This window comes from Lissotriton helveticus, chromosome 6, assembly GCF_964261635.1.
Source record: "Lissotriton helveticus chromosome 6, aLisHel1.1, whole genome shotgun sequence".
NCBI lineage: Eukaryota > Metazoa > Chordata > Amphibia > Caudata > Salamandridae > Lissotriton > Lissotriton helveticus.
In genome coordinates this window covers 932,972,985-932,994,103 of record NC_136067.1, presented here as the reverse complement: position 1 = coordinate 932,994,103, position 21,119 = coordinate 932,972,985, and the positions used below count along the sequence as shown (strand labels likewise).

General features: G+C 47.5%; 1 protein-coding gene across 1 annotated transcript in view; it reads left to right on the top strand.

Moving 5' to 3' along the window:
- The window catches only part of ADSS2 (adenylosuccinate synthase 2), a 379,820-nt gene extending 359,671 nt beyond the window's left edge, over window positions 1-20,149 (top strand). Inside the window, exon 13 of the mRNA XM_078648576.1 lies at window positions 18,625-20,149. Within this exon, the coding sequence (XP_078504702.1) occupies window positions 18,625-18,677 (53 nt within the window). The 3' untranslated portion in view covers window positions 18,678-20,149. The remainder of the gene's footprint in view (window positions 1-18,624) is intronic.
- The last annotated feature ends 970 nt before the right edge of the window (window positions 20,150-21,119 follow it).

Below are 21,119 nucleotides of genomic sequence, written 5' to 3'. Positions count from 1 at the left end.
ACCCCCCCTGGACGCTTCCGCTCGGGAAGTGGATGCCTGGATAAAAAGTCAGCTCCCGTGTTTTCGATACCCTTTTGATGACACACTTTGAACGTGTAGGGCTGTAGGGTCAAGAACCATCGCATGACCCGGGCATTGTTCGATTTTGACCGGGACATCCACAGCAAGGGGGCGTGGTCCGTGTAGAGGGTAAACGGGTGGCCCTCTAAGTAATAGGCCAACTTTTCTACGGCCCATTTAATGGCCAAGCACTCCTTTTCTATTGTAGGGTATTTGAGTTCCCTTGGGAATAGTTTTCGGCTAATGTACAGGATTAGGTGGTCCAGACCGTCTTCCCTGATTTGGGAGAGCACCGCCCCTATCCCGTAATCTGAAGCATCTGTGTGGAGGGAAAAGGGACGGTTGAAATCAGGGGACGAAAGGACCGGGGTGGATGTAATAATGCGCTTCAGGGTGTGAAAAGCATCTTTCATCGCGATGGTGGGTGTGGACAACACTGATTGTTTGACCTGTAGTTTCAAGGTGTCAGTGAGGGGGGAGTCTACCTGGGCGAATTGGGGTATGAACCGGCGGTAATACCTAACGAGTCCCAGAAAGGCCCTCATTTCTAGTTTGGTGCTGGGGAAGGGGTTGTCAGCTTTTGCCCTCACCTTCTCTATCTGAGGTTCGATAAGACCATGCCCTGACACGTATCCCAGATACTTTACTTTCTGGTATGCCAATCGGGATTTCTTGGCATTTACTTTCAGCCCTGCGTTTTCCAGTTTTAGGAATACCTGGGGCATTTGTTTCAGGTGTGTGTTCCAATCCGGACTGAATATGACGATATTGTCCAGGTAAGCGGATGTATAATCAGACATGTCCTTCAGAATGTTGTCCATCAGTCTCTGAAAGTGGCGGGTGCCCCATGGAGTCCGAAAGGGAGGACTGTAAACTGGTATTGTCCCTCCGCGGTTGAAAATGCCGTTTTCTTGCGGTCCTCCTCCTTCAGGGGTACCTGCCAGTACCCCTTGGTCAGGTCCAGTGTCTATATGTACTTCGCCTCCCCTAGCTTCTCGATGAGCTCATCGATCCGCAGTATCGGATAAGCGTCGAAGGTGGAGATCTCGTTCAATGCGCGGAAATCCATACAGAATCTCGGGGACCCATCGGGTTTGGGAAACATGACGATGGGGCTAGACCAGCTGCTTTTTGAAGATCTGATCACTCCCATCTTCAGCATTTCTTGTACTTCTTTCTGAATGTCCTTCCTCCGGGCTTCCGGGATGCGGAATGGTTTTATCTTGATGATCTTTCCTGGAGGGGTTTCTATGTGGTGTTCCGCTAGGTTTGTCTTGCCCGGAAGGTCCGAAAACAAGGACAAGTGTTCCCGTAGTGTGGCTTGTAGGCCCTGTGCCTCCTGTTGGTCCAATTCCTCATTGATTACTAGCTGGTTCACCGTGGATCGTGGATTTTCTCCCGGGAAGGGCGACACGAGGTGCACCCCTGTAGGGGGGGATCGAGTCACTTCTTGAGTATATTAATGTGATATACTTGAGTCTTCCGGGGACCTATCCTCAGCTTGTAGCTGATGTTGCCGATGGTAGAAATCACTTGATACGGACCGACCCACTCTGCTCTGAATTTCTGTGTAGAGGAGGGTAGGAGAACCAGGGCCCAATCGTTTATTTCCAACCGCCTCCATCTCTTTCCTTTGTTGTATACCTGTTTCTGTCTTAGCTGGTTTTGTTCCAGGTTGGTGTAGTCCAAGTCTCTTAACTTTCCCAGCTTGGACTTCAGGTTTTGGGCATATTCCAGGGTCTTCAGGGTTTCTTCGGGCAACTCCTGCTCCCATGCTTCTCTGGTCATTTCTAGTAAGTAAAGACCGCGGTTGCCTGCCGTAGAGAATCTCAAATGAAGAGAACCCCAGACTGCTTTGGGTTTGGCTTCGGATTACATACAGCGCCAAAGGTAGTAGTTGGTCCCACTCTGATCCGCTTACTTCCAGCATTTTCCGGAGAGTTGTTTTCAAGGTTCTGTTATAGTGTTCCACCAGTCCGTCTGTTTGCGGATGGTAGATGGACGTCCTTATTTGTTGTATATTCAACAGGTGACACACTTCTTTCATTAAACGGGAGACGAACGGGGTCCCCTGGTCCGTCAGGATTTCCTTGGGGAACCCCACTCGTGAAAACAGCTCGAGCATCCTATCGGCTACTTGTTTGGTTGTTGTAGAAGTCAGGGGGAAGGCCTCAGGGAACCGGGTTGCATAATCTACTACAACCAACACATCTTGGTGTCCTCTTCTGGTCTTCGGCAATGGCCCGATGAGATCCATTCCCACCCTCTCGAAGGGGGACCCGATAATGGGGAGAGGCTGTAGGGGTACCGCAGGAGGTTTGGTCATGTTCTTCCTTTGGCATATGTCACATTCTTGGCAATACGTCATGGTATCTTTATATATCACGGGCCAGTAGAAGTGGCGCAGTATATTCTGGGTAGTCTTTTCGGCCCCTGTGTGTCCAGCCACTAGATGAGCATGAGAAAAGAAAAATACTTGCTCCCTAAAGGAGACCGGCACCAGTAATTGCTCGGGGTCTTCTTTGTCCTTGTCTGTAAAGAAGGTCGTTCTTAATGTAAAATCTAGGGAACCGGGGTGGGTCCTGATCTAGGCTCCTGTGGGCACTCTCCCATACATTGTAAAGAGTGGGGTCATTACTCTGGGCGAACCGGAAACTGCGGTCGAGCACCCATGGTTCTGGAAACACGAAGGCAGGGAGGGGGGATTGGTTGGTTCCGTTCTGGACTCGGCTACCTATACCTGATGGTGTTATACTTTGTTGGAACATGTGAAGGAAGGAGGGATTATCGGTACCTATGATTAGGTCTTCTGGAAGCGAAGGTAGTACTCCTACTCTGATAAGGTGGGGATCTCCCTGTATGGGCTCCAGAGGAATGTTGGCGACAGGGTATTGCTTCACGTCGCCATGCACACAGCGGATACTAACCATTTCCTGCAGGAGGTATTGTGACTGCTCCACATGCTGGGACTGTACTACAGACTGTCTACAGCCAGTATCTAGTAAGGCCTGTATTTGGGACCCGTTTACCCTTACACTAACACGAAAGCTGTTCCCCATCTCCGCCGAATACAGGACTGTCTTCGGGAGGTATCCCACCTCCATGGGTTCTTCGGGGGTCTTTCGTCGAGGACATAACCGGGTTATATGACCCCAATTGCCGCACTCAAAACACTGGGGGCTACTGGGTCCAGGGGTTTCTGGCTTCCAGGGTCGTGGTCTGGGGGGGTTCAGGATTCCTGTGTGGTTTCTTCTCTACCTTTGGACACAATCGCGCATTCTTCTCGAGCTCCCAGGAGGGGGTCTTTGGTTGCGCCCGGGAGGAGGCCGCCATGTCTACGGCTTGGGCGGTGGTCAAATTGTGGTGTTGCCGTAGCTATCTCTGGGTGGCAAACGGCAGAGCTTCCAGAAATTGTTCCAGGTACACCCTATCCATGATCTCTTCCTTTGTACTCACACTAGGTGTGAGCCACTTGTCCGCAGCCATTTTTAGTATGATGAACAAAGTATTTGGGTTCTCACCCGGAGCGCCCCTCTCCCTCCTAAATCTTAAACGATATGCCTCGGCATTGAGGCCTAAATGGTCCAATATTATCCGCTTGACCTCTGCATATGGCGTGTCCCCATTAGGGCTCGCTATTTGACAGGCCGCTTGGGCCTCACCCACTAACAGCGGGGCCAAAAAGAAGGGCCACTTGGCCAGGGGCCACCCACATGCCCTGGCGGCTCTCTCGAAGTTCAACAAGAATGAATCCGGGTCCTCACCCGGTTGGTACTTCTGTAGTGAGACCCCAGCCGTTCCGTGGGGTACACCTCGACCTTCACTACCCCTGGTTGTCGTCCAGCTCTTAGGCGGTTCCCCGGCTCCGGAGGTCATAGCGGCCTTCATTATTTCTCGGTCTGCCTCTGCAGAACGTATCTGCTGCTCCATTACCCATTCCAGGTGCCCATGTCCTTTTATCAGCTGCTGTAATACTGCATCCATCTGTACAGATGGTAGGCTTGCCCGCATTCTCCACCACTGTAGCGGGTTCGGCAGTAAAGGGCAGAATACGTGTCTTTGTTTTAGAAGGGTTTATTCGTGAAAACAAATAGTCCGTGCAAGTTGTCCTTACTGGGGCTCTTCTTGGTGATCTGCTTCGTGCTGTTCGCCTCCTCCTCGTTCTGACATTTTCCTCCTCTCTCTGAGTATGTCCGGGACTCCTCCTGGTATGGGGCGTGGAAGGCTCCGTGGTGCTGGGTTGCCGTCTAGAAGCGTGCAAAAGAAAGGATAGAAAGGGAACGTATCAGTCCTTTTGTGTATTTCCTTCAAACATGACAGGGATAGGGAGTGAGGGAACACCGCCCGTGCAAACACTCCGACCTCCGGTGCAATGAAGGGGGTGTGAAAGAGGATGCAGGGAAGGGAGGTAATACCAGGGAACTAACAAGGGGCCAGGTCACGTCACCGACCCACCCTTTCTCCCCACCCAGCCTGCTATACGCCCCCGGACCTGGGAGAGCCACACACCTCCAGGCGTGCGGCTGGGCGGCTCATGTTGCCGATGGCCTCCTGGCTCCCGTGCCGCCAACGGGTCTTCTTTCTTCCTCCTCTCCTCCGTCGATGGTATTTCGGTTCCACGCTCTTCCGACTCTCCTACTCCTGTCTCCTCCGCCAACTCCTCACTCGACTCCGCTCTCCAAACACCTCCTACGCCTCCGGTGAACAAGCACACCCCGGCGTCCTCGCTCACTGCTCTTGACGGCGTTGGTTGCTCCTCCCACTCTCCCAGCTCCTGCCAGTTAAAGGGACCACCGTCGTCTTCCTCGTCTTGTGTACCATACTGTCCTCCGGAGTACGTCCAGTCGGTATTCTGTGAAGATAAGAGGGGGGGTCACGACATGAGTCCCCTAATGAGTTCCTGGGCCGCTGGGGAAGCGGACTCCCCTTGTTACAGTGGTCCGTGGAGAATCTGGAGATTATTGATAGCATGGCGGCGCCCCCAGATGTTCTTGTACTGCGTACAGTGCTGTGGACGCGCAAATAGCCGGAAGTACATGAATTGCTTACGGCAAGCTGCGGCGGTGTTGTTTTTGGCATATGCTGCGCTGCGGGAACGTGTTAGGGCGTTATTTCTTGTGAGAATATAATGTACGTGTGTCAGAAGCTGGAGCAGAGGGAGTGGGAAGATGGAGAGACGGAAGGGTGTGGGCAGAGAGAGCAGCGGTAAGAGCAGGAACGGCGGGGAGGGGGGATTAGGGAGCAGCTGAGGGGAGGAAAACAACGAGGGGGCCGAAAAGCAGGCACAACGAGGTAACAGACGCCAGAAAAACAATTACAACGAGGGAACAGACGCACAACGAGGGAACAGACTCCAGAAAAACAATTACAACGAGGGAACAGATGCACAACGAGGGAACAGACGCCAGAAAAACCATCACAATGAGGGAACAGAGGCAAGAAGAGGCAAGAAAACTGGCACAATCAGGGAACAGAGGCAAGAAAAGCGAGTACTCACCGGAGGACTTGGCAGCTTCTCTACTTCTTCCGGCGGTGGTCCAGCAGAAATGGCTTCCAAAAAGCCCCGACATTTTCAGACTGGGGGGACGTTCTTTTCTTTCTCTCCTCTTCCCATTGGTTGGAATGTAAAATACCAGCCAATGGGAAGAGGAGAGAAAGAGAACAGAAAGAAGCTAAAAAACACCCCCCCGAATCCGGGCTTGAACTGAGTGATGCCCCTCTCCTCCAATGGCTGGCCTCCGTTTAGGAAGCCAGCCAATGGAGAAGAGGGACGGGTTCAAGCCCCCATACTGAAGAACAAAATTTGTCGCCAGCGAGACTGCGCAAGCGCAGCCTAAGCAGGCCGAGACCTAAAAAAGGGTATGATGGTGTAGTGGAACATTTGACCCATTTCTACATGTAGTGGCACATGAAGGGCATAAAGAAGTTTGTGCAGTAGTTAAAATAATTTAGTCATCATACATGTAGCTTCATCGACTCCAATGTGTGGTGATATTTGCATTTTGTCACTGGTAAACAGTGCTAAATTGCCATACTGAGGGCAAAAACCCATGCTGCTTGTCTCAGATACCCTGGCCATTTTATCCATCTCACCATCAAATTCATTTTTTCCCATTGACTCGAGGAAACTGAGCTTGCGCTGCAATTATAATTATTAAACTTTCTAGTTGATTATCTTTTCGATTTCAGCCATGGTTTTGCACAGTGGTTGTATGATCCATCACATTGGGTTATTTCAGCAGCTAGGTCCTACTACAGAGGCCCCTAACAAATGTAAATCCTGCAACAACAAAAAAAACAAAGAAAGAAATTAGCCTTGTGCCCTAAAGTAGCTATAACTCACGCCCTGATATGCACAGTCATGTCATAAATTTTTGTAATTTCAGATGCTACAGTCATGTTATCAGTGTTCAAGATCTGAAAGACACGTTAGTGATAGATTCCTTACCTTAGAATATCCCCAGGCGTCAGACTGGATCTGGAAAGTTTTGCTTAGCAGTACCCCTGCGCGTCAGTAGGTGACGTCCTGCAGCTCCGCGTCTGTCGCTGGCGTCGTATGCACCGAAATGACATCACAGAGACTACTTAGGTGCCACCCATGTGCGCTGACGTCAGTTCTTTCTTTTTCCGCGCCAGTAAGCGCAGATCCGGTTAGAGCATGTACTCTAGTAATTCTTTTACTATCTTTTTGAGACTTTTGTCTCATGTTGGTTTTCTCTGGTACTCGTAGGAATCCCTGGTTTTAAGTCTTGCGGGACCTGCCGTTGCAATGTCGGTGGTGGACCCTCATGTCGTCTGTCTCTACTGCCTGGAGCCCGACCATGACTCCCGGTCCTGTCTGCACTGTAGGTCTATGGCCCCGAAGGCCCTGAGGGAACGGTGCCGGAAGCTGTTTGAAGTTTGGCACTCGTCCCGCGCTGTTCGAGATCCAGGGGTCGTTCCCGTGACCGCTCGCGGAGTCGTCACCACCATTCCTCTTTCCCTTCGGATTCGGGTAAGAAACGACACAAAAAGAAGTCGGAGAAGCGTTTTCGCTCTCTGATGTCCCCCGTCGGTCCCTGGATGTGGAGTCCCGCGGCCTACCTGCCTAACCCGGGTCCGCCAGCGACTCCCGCACAAATGCAAGAGTTCCTTGCTGCCATGGACCGCGTGTTTAGGCCTCGAGCTCCCGCCAGTTCGCCTCCAGGCCCCGCGGTCCTGTGTCCGGATTCTGCTGGTCCGTCGACTCCTTTGGCGGATCCAGCCCCGGCGCCGCAGGATCTTGCCCCCCTAGCTCCGGCTTCAGCGCCAAGAGGTACCGTGCTGCCGGCTCCGGCCCCAGCGCCACCCTCTGCTCCGCCAGCGGCACCGCAGTGGGTAATGCTGGTTCCGCCTCTGGCCCGGTTCACGGAGGGATTTGTCCCTGCCTGGGATCCGAATTGGGAATCGGCGCCAGGGACGGCGCCGTTTATTCCCTCAGCGATCCCTGCCCCGCCGCAGAGGCCTCTGCTTCCGACAGCGACGGAAGAGGATGGCTGGGAAGGGTTTGAGGACCCGCTTCTTGTCAGTGTGATTCTGAGCACGACTGGGTGGACCATATGGAGGAGGCCGGTGGCCTCGACATCTCCTCTGATCCGGGGCTTGTCTCTCCCCCGCCTACTATGGAGGAAGGCACCTTGTATACGGTGGTGCTCCGTCGGGCTTCTGAGGTCCTTCACCTCGATCTCCCCATGGTGACCCTATAGACGAACCTCCTCACTGAGGTGCTCCAGCCGGTGTCCACTTCATCGGAGCTGCTGCTGCCCTTTAATGATGCCCTCACGCATGCGCATAAGAACGTCGCCAGACCACTCATCTTACACCTGAAATCCTGGTCAATCAAGCTTCTACATCTCGGAGTGCCTTTCCCACGGCTCCACCGGATAGGGACTCTAAGAAATTGGAGCAGTTTGACAAGCGGCTGTTCTCTTCGGCCAGCTTAGGACTGCAGACGGTGAACACCGCCTGCCTTCTAGGCTGCTATTCCCACGCGGTGTGGGATACCGTTGCTGAAGTGCTGCCTCAGTGCGCGGAGGAGGTCCAGGCTGTGTTTTCTCAGTCTGTGGCTGAGGGTAAGTGCGCGGTTAAGTTCGCCATTCGTTGTGGCTTGGACACCGCAGACTCCCTCGGTAGGGCAATCTCCACGACCGTGGCGCTTCGTCATCATGCCTGGTTGAGATCCAACGGGTTCTCCCTGGATGTCCAGAGCTCGCTCATGGACATGCCTTTTGACGGCACTCGCCTGTTTGGTGATAAGGCCGACACTGCACTGGAGCGTTTGAAGGACTCTCCAGCTACGGCCAAGTCCTTGGGCCTTTCCACCACGCGACTGGCCACGTCTACCTTTCATTCCTTTTGTGGCCATGGCAGAGGCACCCCTGCTCGTTCGTTCAGCCAAAAGCCTGCACAGAACCAATCTCAGCGCGGCTGTGGGCGTGGAGGCCGCCGGGGTGGCTCCGGGGGCCGACGTGAGGATCAGCCCACCTCCGCCCCCACGACGTCCAACTCGAAACCTTCCAAGTCGGAGCTTCAGGGTCCACACCACGCCGGTGGGTGGCAGGATTCGACGTCACCTTACCCACTGGTGTTCTGTCACCTCCGACAAGTGGGTGCTGCAACTCGTCCAAAGGGGTTGCTCCCTCCCCTTCGAGTCTACCCTCCCCCCCAGCAATGCCACCTTAGTTCCATCGCATGTCGGGAGATCACTTTGTGCAACTCCAACAGGAAGTTATGGCCCTCTTGGCCAAGGGGGCCATTGAGCGCCTTCCTGGGCCAGAAGTAGGATGTGGTTGTTATTCCCACTACTTTCTGGTCCCCAAAAAGGACAAAGGGGGCTTGCCCCCCATCTTGGACCTCAGGGAAGTCAATCGCTTCCTCTGGAAGAAGTTCAAGATGTTGACTCTGGCTCAGGTCTTGGCTGCCCTCGACCCTGGAGACTGAATGGTAGCGTTGGACTTGCAGGGCGCATATTTTCACATTCCTGTGCTGCCGGCCCACCGGCGTTACCTGCGGTTCACGGTAGGCCAGGAGCATTTTCAGTTTGCCGTTCTCCCCTTTGGCCTTACCAGCGCCCCTCGGGTGTTCACATAAGTGATGGCGGTGGTCACAGCTCACCAGCGCAGGTCAGGGATGTCAGTCTTCCCCTACGTCGACGACTGGTTGTTGAAGGCGGGCTCGCCCCAAGCAGTCGTCACCCACCTTCAGATTAAGGCCGACCTCCTGCACTTGCTGGGGTTCTCCATCAATGTGCCAAAGTCGCACCTGAGTGCCTCTCAGAAGCTCCCCTTCATTGGAGCAGTTCTGGATTCAACGCAGGTTCAGGTTTATCCTCCCGAGCAGCAAGTCCGGGATATTCAGGCTATGATTCCGAACTTTCAGCCTCTATCCCGGGTTTCAGTCAGGATGACCCTCTGGCTCCTGAGCCTGATGGCCTCCTGCATCCTGCTAGAGCAACATGCCAGATAGCATATGCGGGCTCTGCAGTGGGACCTGAAGTTCCAGTGGGCACAACGTCAGGGCAACCTGTCCGATCAAGTCCAGATCTCGGAGGGCACTGCGCAACACTTGGAGTGGTGGCTCATGAATCGCGATTGGGTCAATGGCAGATCCCTCTTCCTTCCCCAACCGAAGCACACAGTGGTGATGGATGCGTCCCTCCTGGGATGGGGAGGCCACTTGGGAGAGGTGGAGATCAGAGGCCTCTGGTCTCCCGCAGAGTCTCGGCTCCATATCAACCTTTTGGAGCTTCATGTGATCCGACTTGTACTGAAAGCATTCCTTCCCTCTGTCCGGGGAAGTGTAGTGCAGGTGTTCAGACAACACCACTGCATGTGGTATTGCAACAAACAGGGCGGGGTGGAGTCGTGTGCCTCTGGACATGGCTGGAACATCAAGGCGTTACCTTGGTGGTTCAACACCTGGCAGGTTCTCTGAATGCGAGGGCGGACGAACTCAGCCGCCGGTGCATGATGGATCACGAACAGGGCTCTGCTCACTATCAAAGGTGATCTTTCGGCCTTTTCCGCCTTTCTACGGCTTCCTGATCAGCCTTCTCGTTTTAAGTCTCCGGTTGTTAACTGTTTTCTGAAAGGCATTACGCACATGTTCCCTCCCGTGCCGTTCTTCATGCCTCAATAGGACTTAAACCTTGTCTTGACGTTTCTGAGGTGAGCTCCCTTCGAGCCCCTTCATAACTGTGTTTTACGTCTTCTCACTCTCTAAACGGCTTTCCTGGAAGCTATCACCTCTGCCAGAAGAGTGTGTGAGCTCCAGGCTCTTTCTTCTAAACCTCCTTTCCTTTCTGTTCATCCAGACAAGGTGGTTCTGAGGACCCGTCCTTCTTTCTTGCCAAAGGATGTCACGCCCTTCCACATCGGGCAGACCATCACTTTGCCCACCTTCTTTTCGCCTCCGCATCCTTCCAAAGAGGAAGAGAGGCTGCACCGTCTGGACCCAGAATGTGCGCTCTTATCCTATCTGAAACGCACACAACAGTTCCGGGTGGATGACCAGCTCTTTGTTGGTTACGTGGGCGTCAAAAAAGGTTGGGTTGTGCACAAACTGACCATTTCTCGGTGGGTAGTTCTCTACATCAAGGCCTGTTACTCGTTGCCTAAGAAAGAGCCTCCTGTGGGGCTGCGTGCCCATTCCACCAGGGCAACGGCAGCCACTGCTGCCTTGGGACACGGCGTTCCCTTGCAGGACATTTGTCAGGCAGCTACGTGGGCCTCGCTGCACACGTTTACCAAGCATTACTGCCATGACAGTCAAGTCTAGAGAGACTGCTTCTTTGGCCGTTCTGTTTTCCGTGACTTTCTGGTGTAATCTTGTTCACAGACCCAACCTGTGGGGCCTCTATGCACCCATAGACTCAGGGGATTTGATACAGATGGCCGACTTTGAGTGATCTCCCCTTCCCGGTCCTATCAGATGATTTACAAAAGACGCTGGAGGGCCCTATTACGCAGCACGAAATACGCGCTGAGATCAAGTGCCTCAACCGTCATAAAACGCCTGGTTTGGATGGGTTACCAGTTGAGTTTTACTCAACGTACTCGGATACCCTTGTCCCGGTGCTTGAGAAGATATACAGATTGGCGTTTGCGGAGGGTCATTTGCCGGATTCGACTATGCAAGCCCTGGTTACATCTATTCCTAAGCCGGGCAGAGATGCTCTGGACATGGCCAATTATAGGCCCCTTTCCCTCCTTTCGACGCAATACAAAATTCTTAGTAAGGCCCTGGCTCTGCGCATTCAGCCTCACCTCACTGCACTCGTACAAAAGGACCAGTGCGGTTTTCTTCCAGGGCACAGTACAGTACTTCATTGAATATACGTAGATTGCATGCCTTGATGTCGTCCTCTCCTCCGGATCTCCCACGTGCGGGTTGTATAGCGCTCGATTTGCGGCAAGCATTTAACTCTCTGTCCTGGGCATTCATATTTGAGGCGCTCAAACGTTATGGGTTTCCAGACACCTTGATCCGCTGGATTCGCTTATTGTACACTAACCCTCCGGCCAGGGCGCGCACGGGCAAGTATGTATCCGAGGGTTATGCGGTGCATAGGGGTAGCCGACAGGGCTGCCCCTGTCCCCAATTTTATTTGTGCTGGCACTGGAACCTCTAGCGTTGGCATTACGAGACACCTTGGAAGGGAGGGGCATCCCGGTAAGAGGGACGCACCACTTGATATCGATTTACGCCAATGATATTATGATTTATTTACGGGATCTAGAGGCAGATCACACGGCTTTCTCCACTATTTTCCGACAGTTTGAAGCGATATCGGGTCTTGCGATTAACCCTGGAAAATTGGTTGGATTCTTCTTTCGGGAAGGCGTACAACCATCTCAAGTCCCCTTTGGTACGGATCTGATTCCGGTGGCTCCAACATCCTTTAAATATCTGGGTATACAGGTATATAGGAAGTCTGAAGACCAGATGGATGGAAATGTTAAATCTGCCATCGCACTACTTCGAAATAGTGTGGGGTCTTGGACTTCATTACCACTATCGGTAATGGGCAGAGTTGCTCTTTCTAAAATGATTATGCTCCCCCGCTTATTGTATTATTTTGTGAATATACCGGTGATTCTACCCCCACACATTTTTAAGTTAATCGATACTCTTTTGATTGCCCTCATTTGGGCCAGTGGCCGAAGACACATTAGTTTGCGTAAACTTCAACTGGGTACCAAACTCGGGGGACTCGGGGTGCCTGATTTTTAGGGGCTATTACTATGCCAGCCAATTACAGTGGCTATCTTATTGGGTTGCAGGTAGGAACTTACAGGAAATTGCCTTTACGAAGGAGCAGCTGGGTCGTGGGGAACTCCATTATTTGCTACTACCGAAGGTTCGTATCCCACAGAATTGCGCTCCCCTCCTACGCACAGCATTGACATGCTGGAATAAAGCCCTGTCATATACATCCATAGTACCGCCCTATGCGGCAAATATCCCATAGGTGGGCATTTTGATACCGCAGGGGAGGCTTACACGGAGGGTGATACAGCCGTGGGAGGACGACGCAGCCGGAGTAGTAGGGGCCATTTTTGGTGACGAAGTAATGTTAGATTACGACTCCTTTATACAGATCACAGGAGCCTCTCCGAGGTTATATCTATTATACGCTACTGTTTCACACTATATTAAAAACACATGGGCACCCTTAGGACTAAAACCCGCGCAACATGAACTAGTATATTTGATGTATTACATGGGAGAGGGAGGACATCTGGTGCATTGGCTATACACCGGGATCAGGGAACATGCTGCAATCCCGCTGACGACCCTTAGAACGACCTGGGCTCAGACCTCCAGTTCGGAACTGACAGACAAGATGTGGCAGCTTATATTGGAGCACCCAAAAAAAGTTTCACGTAACGCTAAATTTAGGTTCATTCAAACGATGGTGCTCCATAGGGCCTACTTAACTCCTAAGCGAATACACCGCATGTTCCTGGAGTCCCCACATTGCTGTCCCCGGTGTCAGGGAGACTAGGCTGATTTCATTCACATGTTATGGTCCTGCCCACGATTGGTAAGCTACTGGGCTGTCCTATGTCAGACGCTTCATATTGTAACACAGATGTCTGTTCCGATGGAAGTTTTGTATTTTTTGGTGGGGATGCGCAGGAGATCCAAGTCATTGAAGGTTCAATTAAAATTTCTAGACCTGGCCTTGCTACTAGCGATTAGATGCATAACGATGAGATGGAAGTCCCCCAGGCCACCTAGGTTCACCATGTGGCAGTCGGATGTAGTGCAATGGAGTCGGGCAGAGGGTGCGACTTTACGAAGAGAAGAGGAACAGGGCCATAGGAAGCAACCTATAGCAATGGAGTGGGACGCACTGGTGCTGAAACTGGAAGGGTTAGATTTAGAAGTTCCCCAGGTAGAGAGGTCGCAATGATTTGATCCAGTGAACAGAATTGGGCTGTAGACGATGTCGTCTTCCCCCCCTCTTTCCCCCCACAGGAAAGTGTATAGGATAGTTACGCCCTGACGTTACAGCCCGAAAGACATAACGATCGGCCCTACGGAGATTCATGTAATAAGTTCCTGAAGCGACCAGGAGAGGGTGGGTTAGAGGGTGGGAGTTGTAATGAGAGTGGGAGTTTATGGTTTCGAAATGATTATTGCTCTTGTATGCAGTGATTTTTTTCCTTTTTGGACGATGCAGTCGGTACGAAAATACTGACATAAGTGGGGCGGGATTGGCCTCATTACTTGTTTTTTGTCTGACATTTGATTGAGTGACTGTACTTATTTACTGTAAGACACGCAGGATGTATACCTTAATACCAAAAAGAAAACATGACTGATATGTATGCCCATAATACTGTAAAGGTGAAACCTTATTGCAGTCATCAATAAAGAGTTAAACAAAAATAAAAAATCTTGTTCGCAGACCCACCACCGGGGTTGGTATTGCTGGGGTATCTATTCCAAGGTAAGGAATCTATCACTAATGTGTCTCTTTCAGATGCACAAGTTACTACTTGTGTAACGATATATCTGTAAGAGACATTAGTTAGTGATCGATTCCTCCCCATTCTGCGAACTGATTACAGGGGTTAAGAACATCCCTTTCAGGGCCCTAGTTTTCAAATGCACCAGTGGTCAGTATCTTGCATGGCTCTGCGTTCCTGGCGCGGAAAGTCGTGTACAGAACTGACGCTAGCGCGCATGGGTGGCGCCTAAGTAGTCTCCGTGACATCATCTCGATGCATACGACGCCAGTGATTGACTGGGAGCCTCAGGACGCCACCTACTGACGCGCAGGGGTACTGCTAAGCAAACCTTTCCGGATCCAGTCTGACGCCTCCGGATATTCCTACGGTAAGGAATCTATCACTAACTAATGTCTCTTACAGATATATCGTTACACAAGTAGTAACTTGTGCATCATGTCATCAGTGATGTACATGTGACGTAATTAGCTGTGCATGCAAGTTTTCGAGAACGGGCGGACAAATTGCGAGCATTTAGCACCTGCTATAATGTGTTCTATCGAGCATTACCTGCGCCCCCCAGAGTCCATCCAATATTTTTTAGATCCATTTTCCCTACCTTCCATCATTCCTATTGTACATGAGGAGCTTGATGAATTGATTAGTGTGAAAGAAGTGAAGGGTGCAATTTATAATCTGGCTAGAAAGTAGACCCCTGGCTTGGACAGATAACCATAACCGTTAAAGTACTATGATCGATTTGCAACCCTCCTAGCCCCCAAATTATTTGGAAATTTATAAAGAGGTGCTTGCCACAGGCTCGCTTTCAAATTCTCTTCAAGGGCCCCTTTTAGCGCCCCCGCTCAAACCAGAAAGAAAATCCCACTCCGCTCTCTTCATACAGGCCAGTAGCTAGATTAGGCACAAATTATAAATTCCTCCGGAAGTTATTAGCAAAGTGTTTTGTGCAATTGCTGCCAACACTGATCCATTCAAATCAGAATGGATTTGTCCCGGGACTTAATACATCAAATAATATCAGACAGCTTTTATAGATCTATAATGGTAATAATATAGTTATACGTTATATATATATATATATATATATATATATATATATATATATATATATATATATATGTACAAATTCCAGATGTACCTATCTGTGATGTAACGACCTTCTAAGTGACATACCTACTGTGAGCTAATTGTGACAAGGGCATGATGATTCATATTGACAAGGTTTTCTTTTTCTCCAATGACTCTGCAGCTCAACTCTGTTATTCATTATCATAGAATCTTTATTGCGATCACTTAAGATCATAAAAGACATTGACAAATATAACATCAACCCAACTGTTTGTGGGTGACAGCATAATTAAGCATAAAATGTATAAAAATTGACATTCTTCTATTAAAAAGATATTACATGTTGTAGATATATAAAGACATAAAACTTGATTCCAGTAAAAGTCCGTTCTACTAACTATTTAAAATCTAAGGAAATCTAATCATTGATGAGCACAATTATTTAGAATAATTAAATAGCAAGTATATACAAATTCATACAACGGCATATCTTAGATCAAAATATTCATAAAGGGCAGGGGAAAGATCCTGGTGCCTGGAACAACACACCATTTATGCAATGAGCTATCAGCAAAATATTAACCTAACTATTCCTTTATCTGTTATCTTCCTGTACAGCCGGTGGTGTTTCTCGGCCTATTCAATTTTTGCAATTGTTTTTCTGTGTATTACCCACATCCAACTTAGCAATTTAGCGACAGCTATTACACATAGTACTTCTGTGCTGGTTAATAAAATTCTCATGGCTGTAGCGCTACTCCTAACACCCATATTTGTGCATAATGGCTGCAACCATTTTCTCCGTGATGCCTGGTATGCAGGGCAAACAAAAATAATGTGCTAGTACGTCTCCTCACCCTCTAGACACAATTTGCACTTGCTATCATTTCCTGTCTGCCATTTGCATGTGAATGCGTTCACCGGTAATTACCCTGCGCAAAATTGAAGATATAGGCGTCTGTCCCATGGGTTTGGTGATAGTATCCCAAAAATGCACATATTGAGGGTACGGTTTGAACTCTGAAAATGTACCAGTCTGTTATTGGCTTGTGTTGATACAGCAACGCTCAATGCTGCCCGATTCCTTTTACTACAAGATATACTTATCAGGCACTGTGACTGAAAAGGAGAGTTATTACAACCCAAGATTGCTCTCAGGGACAATAACACATCTGCTGTTTAGCTTACATTTTGCAATGAGAAGCAGACTTTAATTTCACCTATTTGCTTGTAGTAGATTTTCCTTCACTTGGGGTCGCAAGGGGCATTGGAAACATTTAACAGTAGGCAATACAATCAAATGCCATAGAAAAGAGGTGTAGGTGTCTTATTTATGATTTTCGGGAGAAAGATGCATCACTAGGTATGTACACAGAATAACATTCGGTTGTAGTGGAGCAGCAGCAGTGGAACCCAGGCAAGGAGAGCGGTAATTCTTTGACAGTGAATGAGTGTAAAGGTCTGAAGGGCACAAAGGAAGGATGTGAGATGTTTCTCAAACAGGAAGCATGTTGCATGTTTTTTAAATGTTGCATGGAAGCAGCCTGAACTTTGGAAGGACAGAGTGCTAGATACTTGGTGTACAGTCTGGGATACATTGTTTCAGGATGTAGGCCTAATTAAAACTTTGAAGTGTCTCCAGGAGTGTCTCACAGATCTACAATGAATGAACAAAGACTCCCCACCCCAACCCCTCCCAGGATCTTCAATTTTTGCAGTAGCTAGCAGTGGGGCGGGTGGTGGAATTTGTAAAGCGGTTTTATGAAACTGATTGTTGACCCAAGGAAGCTGTGCCAAAAATAACTAGGCAGCATGGAGTGGCTTATCATGATCAGCAACGTGGTCCATATAGAGCTGATGCTTTCTGCAGGATCCGAGTGTTTTTACTTTGCACTCTGCAAGCACTATATAGCGAGCCCCTGGAATTTGGCCTCGAGAAGCACAGTGCATCTACTTGTATACCTCATAACGGGTGTGTATATAGATTGTTGTGCTCTTCAGAAGTGTGACTGGAGAGGAGCCCCCGAGTATCCAAGACTGAAAGTTCACTTTTCCACAATTGGCTGCTACCTTCACCCTCTGGTAGTTTGTAAGTGGAACAAATAAGTTCCAGAAAAAGTTTGTGGTCTTATGCAATTTTGACCAACACTGTCACAAAAAGCCTCCGACGTACACATAGAACCTGTAGATTTGGAAAATTAACATGTAAATTGCAACAGCCATTGCTCTCCAACAACAATGCAATTTACCTGCGACACTTCCGAAAGGAAGTTCTCCTACACAGCTTTGTAGAAAGAGATTTTGCAGAGATGTCTAATGCAAGATATTTATTTATATATATTTTGGTAGACTTTTGCACAGATGTTCGTAACTCATTGTCTCAGCAGCAGTTTTAAGCCACTTTTACTCTTTAAACAAAGTATGCTAACCAGTAACCTGGATATATATTTCAGCTTGTTACCTTTGTCCTGTTTGTCATACATAGTCTGCATCAGATTGTAACAAAGCCCAGAATTTGTTTTTAGATTTTTTTTTAAAGTATATATGACAAAAAAGACAGACAAATGCAACTATTGAATAACGAATATAATCATACGCAATATATGAAGACCGAGTTCAAACATAACACGTTGTACTTACTCCTGCTTTGTTTTTTACCTTTCATTTATACAGTTTTGGTGCCAAATCATTTTATTTTCTTCTTACCGAAGGCTGCTTCATCTAGGGCCTGGCTGAGGAGACTCTAATGTCTTTCCAACAATTTACATCCACTTAGAGCATGGAACAATCCTAAACATTGGCATGCTATTTCTAGCTTATTTCATCCAGTTGCACACTGTGGTTGATAGGGAAACAGCAATTACAACAACAGCCATACCAATGCGGTCGGACCAATGAATGCGTCATAACCATGCATTCCTTTACCACGCATGTCATTACAATGATATGCCTTAGGAAAAGTGGTGTTCTACTTTAAAGTCCAACCTTTTTCCTACTGCTGAGCGGACCGGAGTTGGAATAGTAAATTATACTGTTTAAAAGTCCAGCGCTTTCCCTAAGGCAAGTCGTTGTAAAGACTTGCGTGGTAAAGGAATGCGTGGTTAAGACTCATTCATTGTTTCGACCACATTGTTATGGAACGTATGGTTTAGGCTTGCGTGCTTGTGTCATACCACCTGGTTGATAATCTTTGTATCAATGCCTTAGCCCATTGTATCACAAGGAAAGCATGCAATTAGCATATCTTTTCAGAAGTCAGAGTTCCTCAGTGATCCCAGCTGAGGTAAGTATCCACATATTGCTAATTTCAGGAATGAAGTACTTTAGGAAACTTGTATTAGGTAAGTAAATTATCCATGGTTATTGCTTCTATTATAAATTGCACAAACCCTGCAACTGAAACAAATGTAGTGCCGAACTGTATTTGAACTCTTGTGGTGAGTTGTAAGTTTTTGTTTGAATCGTATAATAGAAAATATATTTCTTTTTCTTTCTACAGTTAAATGGATCGGCGTAGGAAAATCCAGAGACTCGATGATTACGCTATTTTAGGATTTGGAGATGCATGAAAGAAATACACTCCTCAAAGATTGTGTCCCTTTCTTATCTCTGTTATCTACGCGGAGTTGATCAAGATGAAGTGACTGTCTGGAAGCTGAACGCATTACTAGAAGTTTGAGTGTTTGAATATTTTTTTGTTTCTCAGAGTATTTTGACCAACCACTCCCCTTAAAGTTCTTGTTCATTTGTTCTTTTGCTCACCTTAGCTCAGGGTGTCACCTACTTGGCGATCATTTTTGTTATGTTTTCTTTTTTTACTCGTAGTGTAAGCCATATTCTCCGACGTCCTAGTACAACAATACCTCCATTAGTTTCCCTTTCTTTAATTGCCTTTCTTCTCTGAAGCATAGTTGAGGTGGGAGATTTAAGATAGTAAAGAAATCTTGCACTTTTGCACAGGTGGTTTTACATCCTCATTGTTTGTACACTTAAAGTCTATATTTTCTTATTGCTTGCTCTAGCTTTTGTTTTAAATGAAATATGTGCCTTGACTTTATTTTCAAATGTTTCATTTTTGTCTCTTATTAAGCATTTTGTCAGTTGTAAATTGTCGTCCTAAATTTCAGAGCTCTCCAACAGCCTCCTTTTTGTGTACATTTCACATAAAATCCTATACTGGGTATTAAGGCTTTCCCACAATTAACAGCTTGTGTGTGAGTTTCACATTATGACTCCAGCAAGAATTTGCATTGAATAGAACAGTGTTACTCCACATATGATGCCTGACATCACTGTTAACTGTCCCAAGTATTTGATTAACTTAACCGTGATAAACTAAACATTTGATTAACTAAAAAGGAGGAATGCGTAGGGTGCAATTATTTTACCTAGAACGCTCTGTTTTTGTTTTAACATTCACTTCATCATGGCAAAATAAAATATCAGAGGTTCTCCAGCGTTGGATCTTTAGAAAGAAATCACACAATCTTAGTAAGTTTTTAAAGCACCAGCAGAATTTCCAATGGACCTTCCATTCATCTTTTTAGCTCTTTCCATTTTATGAGTAGGAATTGACTAATATAAGCTCTTAAATACGCTATTTGATGTCTACTTTGATTCATGTATGTAGGCCAAATACCATGACGGCATACAACACTGTTCTTGCTCCAGGATGATAGATATATCACCAATGAGTCTAGAGACGATTATCTGCTGGAGAATTGATGGACAGATAGGAAACTTGCCTCTACTCTTGTTTGATACACTTGAACAGTAATGGATAGCTTTTAAATTTTTTATACACTGACAAATCTTTTTTCTTGAAAAGTGTCACATTTGTTCATTGCTTTGAATGCTTGAAGCTGGCTGAATATAATATATAGTAAATTATTTAAGAAAAGTAAATTAACAGATTTTAAGAGGTGAAAAGGAACTGTGGCCTGCGGGCTCAAATTGTGATTATGTATAAAGTCAATGTGATCATTGTATAAAGTTCATGTGATCATTAAAGGACTATTCTATTATTCCTGTGTTCAAACTCCTATCTCTATTCTTTTGTATTTGATCAGAAACCAATTAAATGTTTCAAATGGTTATGTAATACAGTCATGTCTCTGGCATGGGACAACCAAAAATGTAAGGGGAAGTGATTGTACTGCTCGAGGTTTTTCAGTTTGGATGATAAAAAAAATAGGTTTAGGGGGCGTCCAACTCCAGAAGTAACGTCGAGCGCAGAAATGCATGTTCATTTGCACTTCAGGCCCCAAGTAATGCTATTGTGATCATAGAATAATAGGAATTCAAAAAATAATTTACAATTTTCCTATAAATATTTTTAAACCAATTTGCACCAGATTACTTATTACAAACGGATAATGATTGGTTCAGTCAATATGTTTTTAAGGACTATAGATGTAAAGAAAGAAATCATATTCCATAAATAACCCCTTTTCACCAAACTGATTTGCTGTTTTTTTATTTATTTATTTTACTTTTTACAAATGTGATTGCATGGAATAAACTGCTTTTCCTGTAATTGTCATCAATCACATATATAATAGTATAGGAACCACATTTTCACCACTTTGTCTTATGTGATTATAGCAAACATATGTGAAATCTGTGTGTGCCATGTTACCCCGCTCCCACCCGCTTTCGTAGGCTGGGCTAGGGTTGCTGCCTGCCTGGCCTTCAAGTCAGTCACTGTTAAGCATTCACGTCACCATAAAACATGCATGTTTAAAGTGAGACGTACCATCATTTGCTTTTTTTTTTTTTCGTTCTTTCTCCTGTCAGGTACCCCCTTTTCATTTTCCCTGCTCTGCCTTAGTAAGTGATGCTTAATTGGTCCATGGAGGAGATGTGAAAGCAATAGCAGAGATCAACCCTGCAGTTATCAGACCATGCCCCTTCCCCAAATACACAACAGGGGCGCCCTGCAGCTCTCCCATAACAATGAAAGTTGCATAATAATTGCCCATCACAGGGCAATTT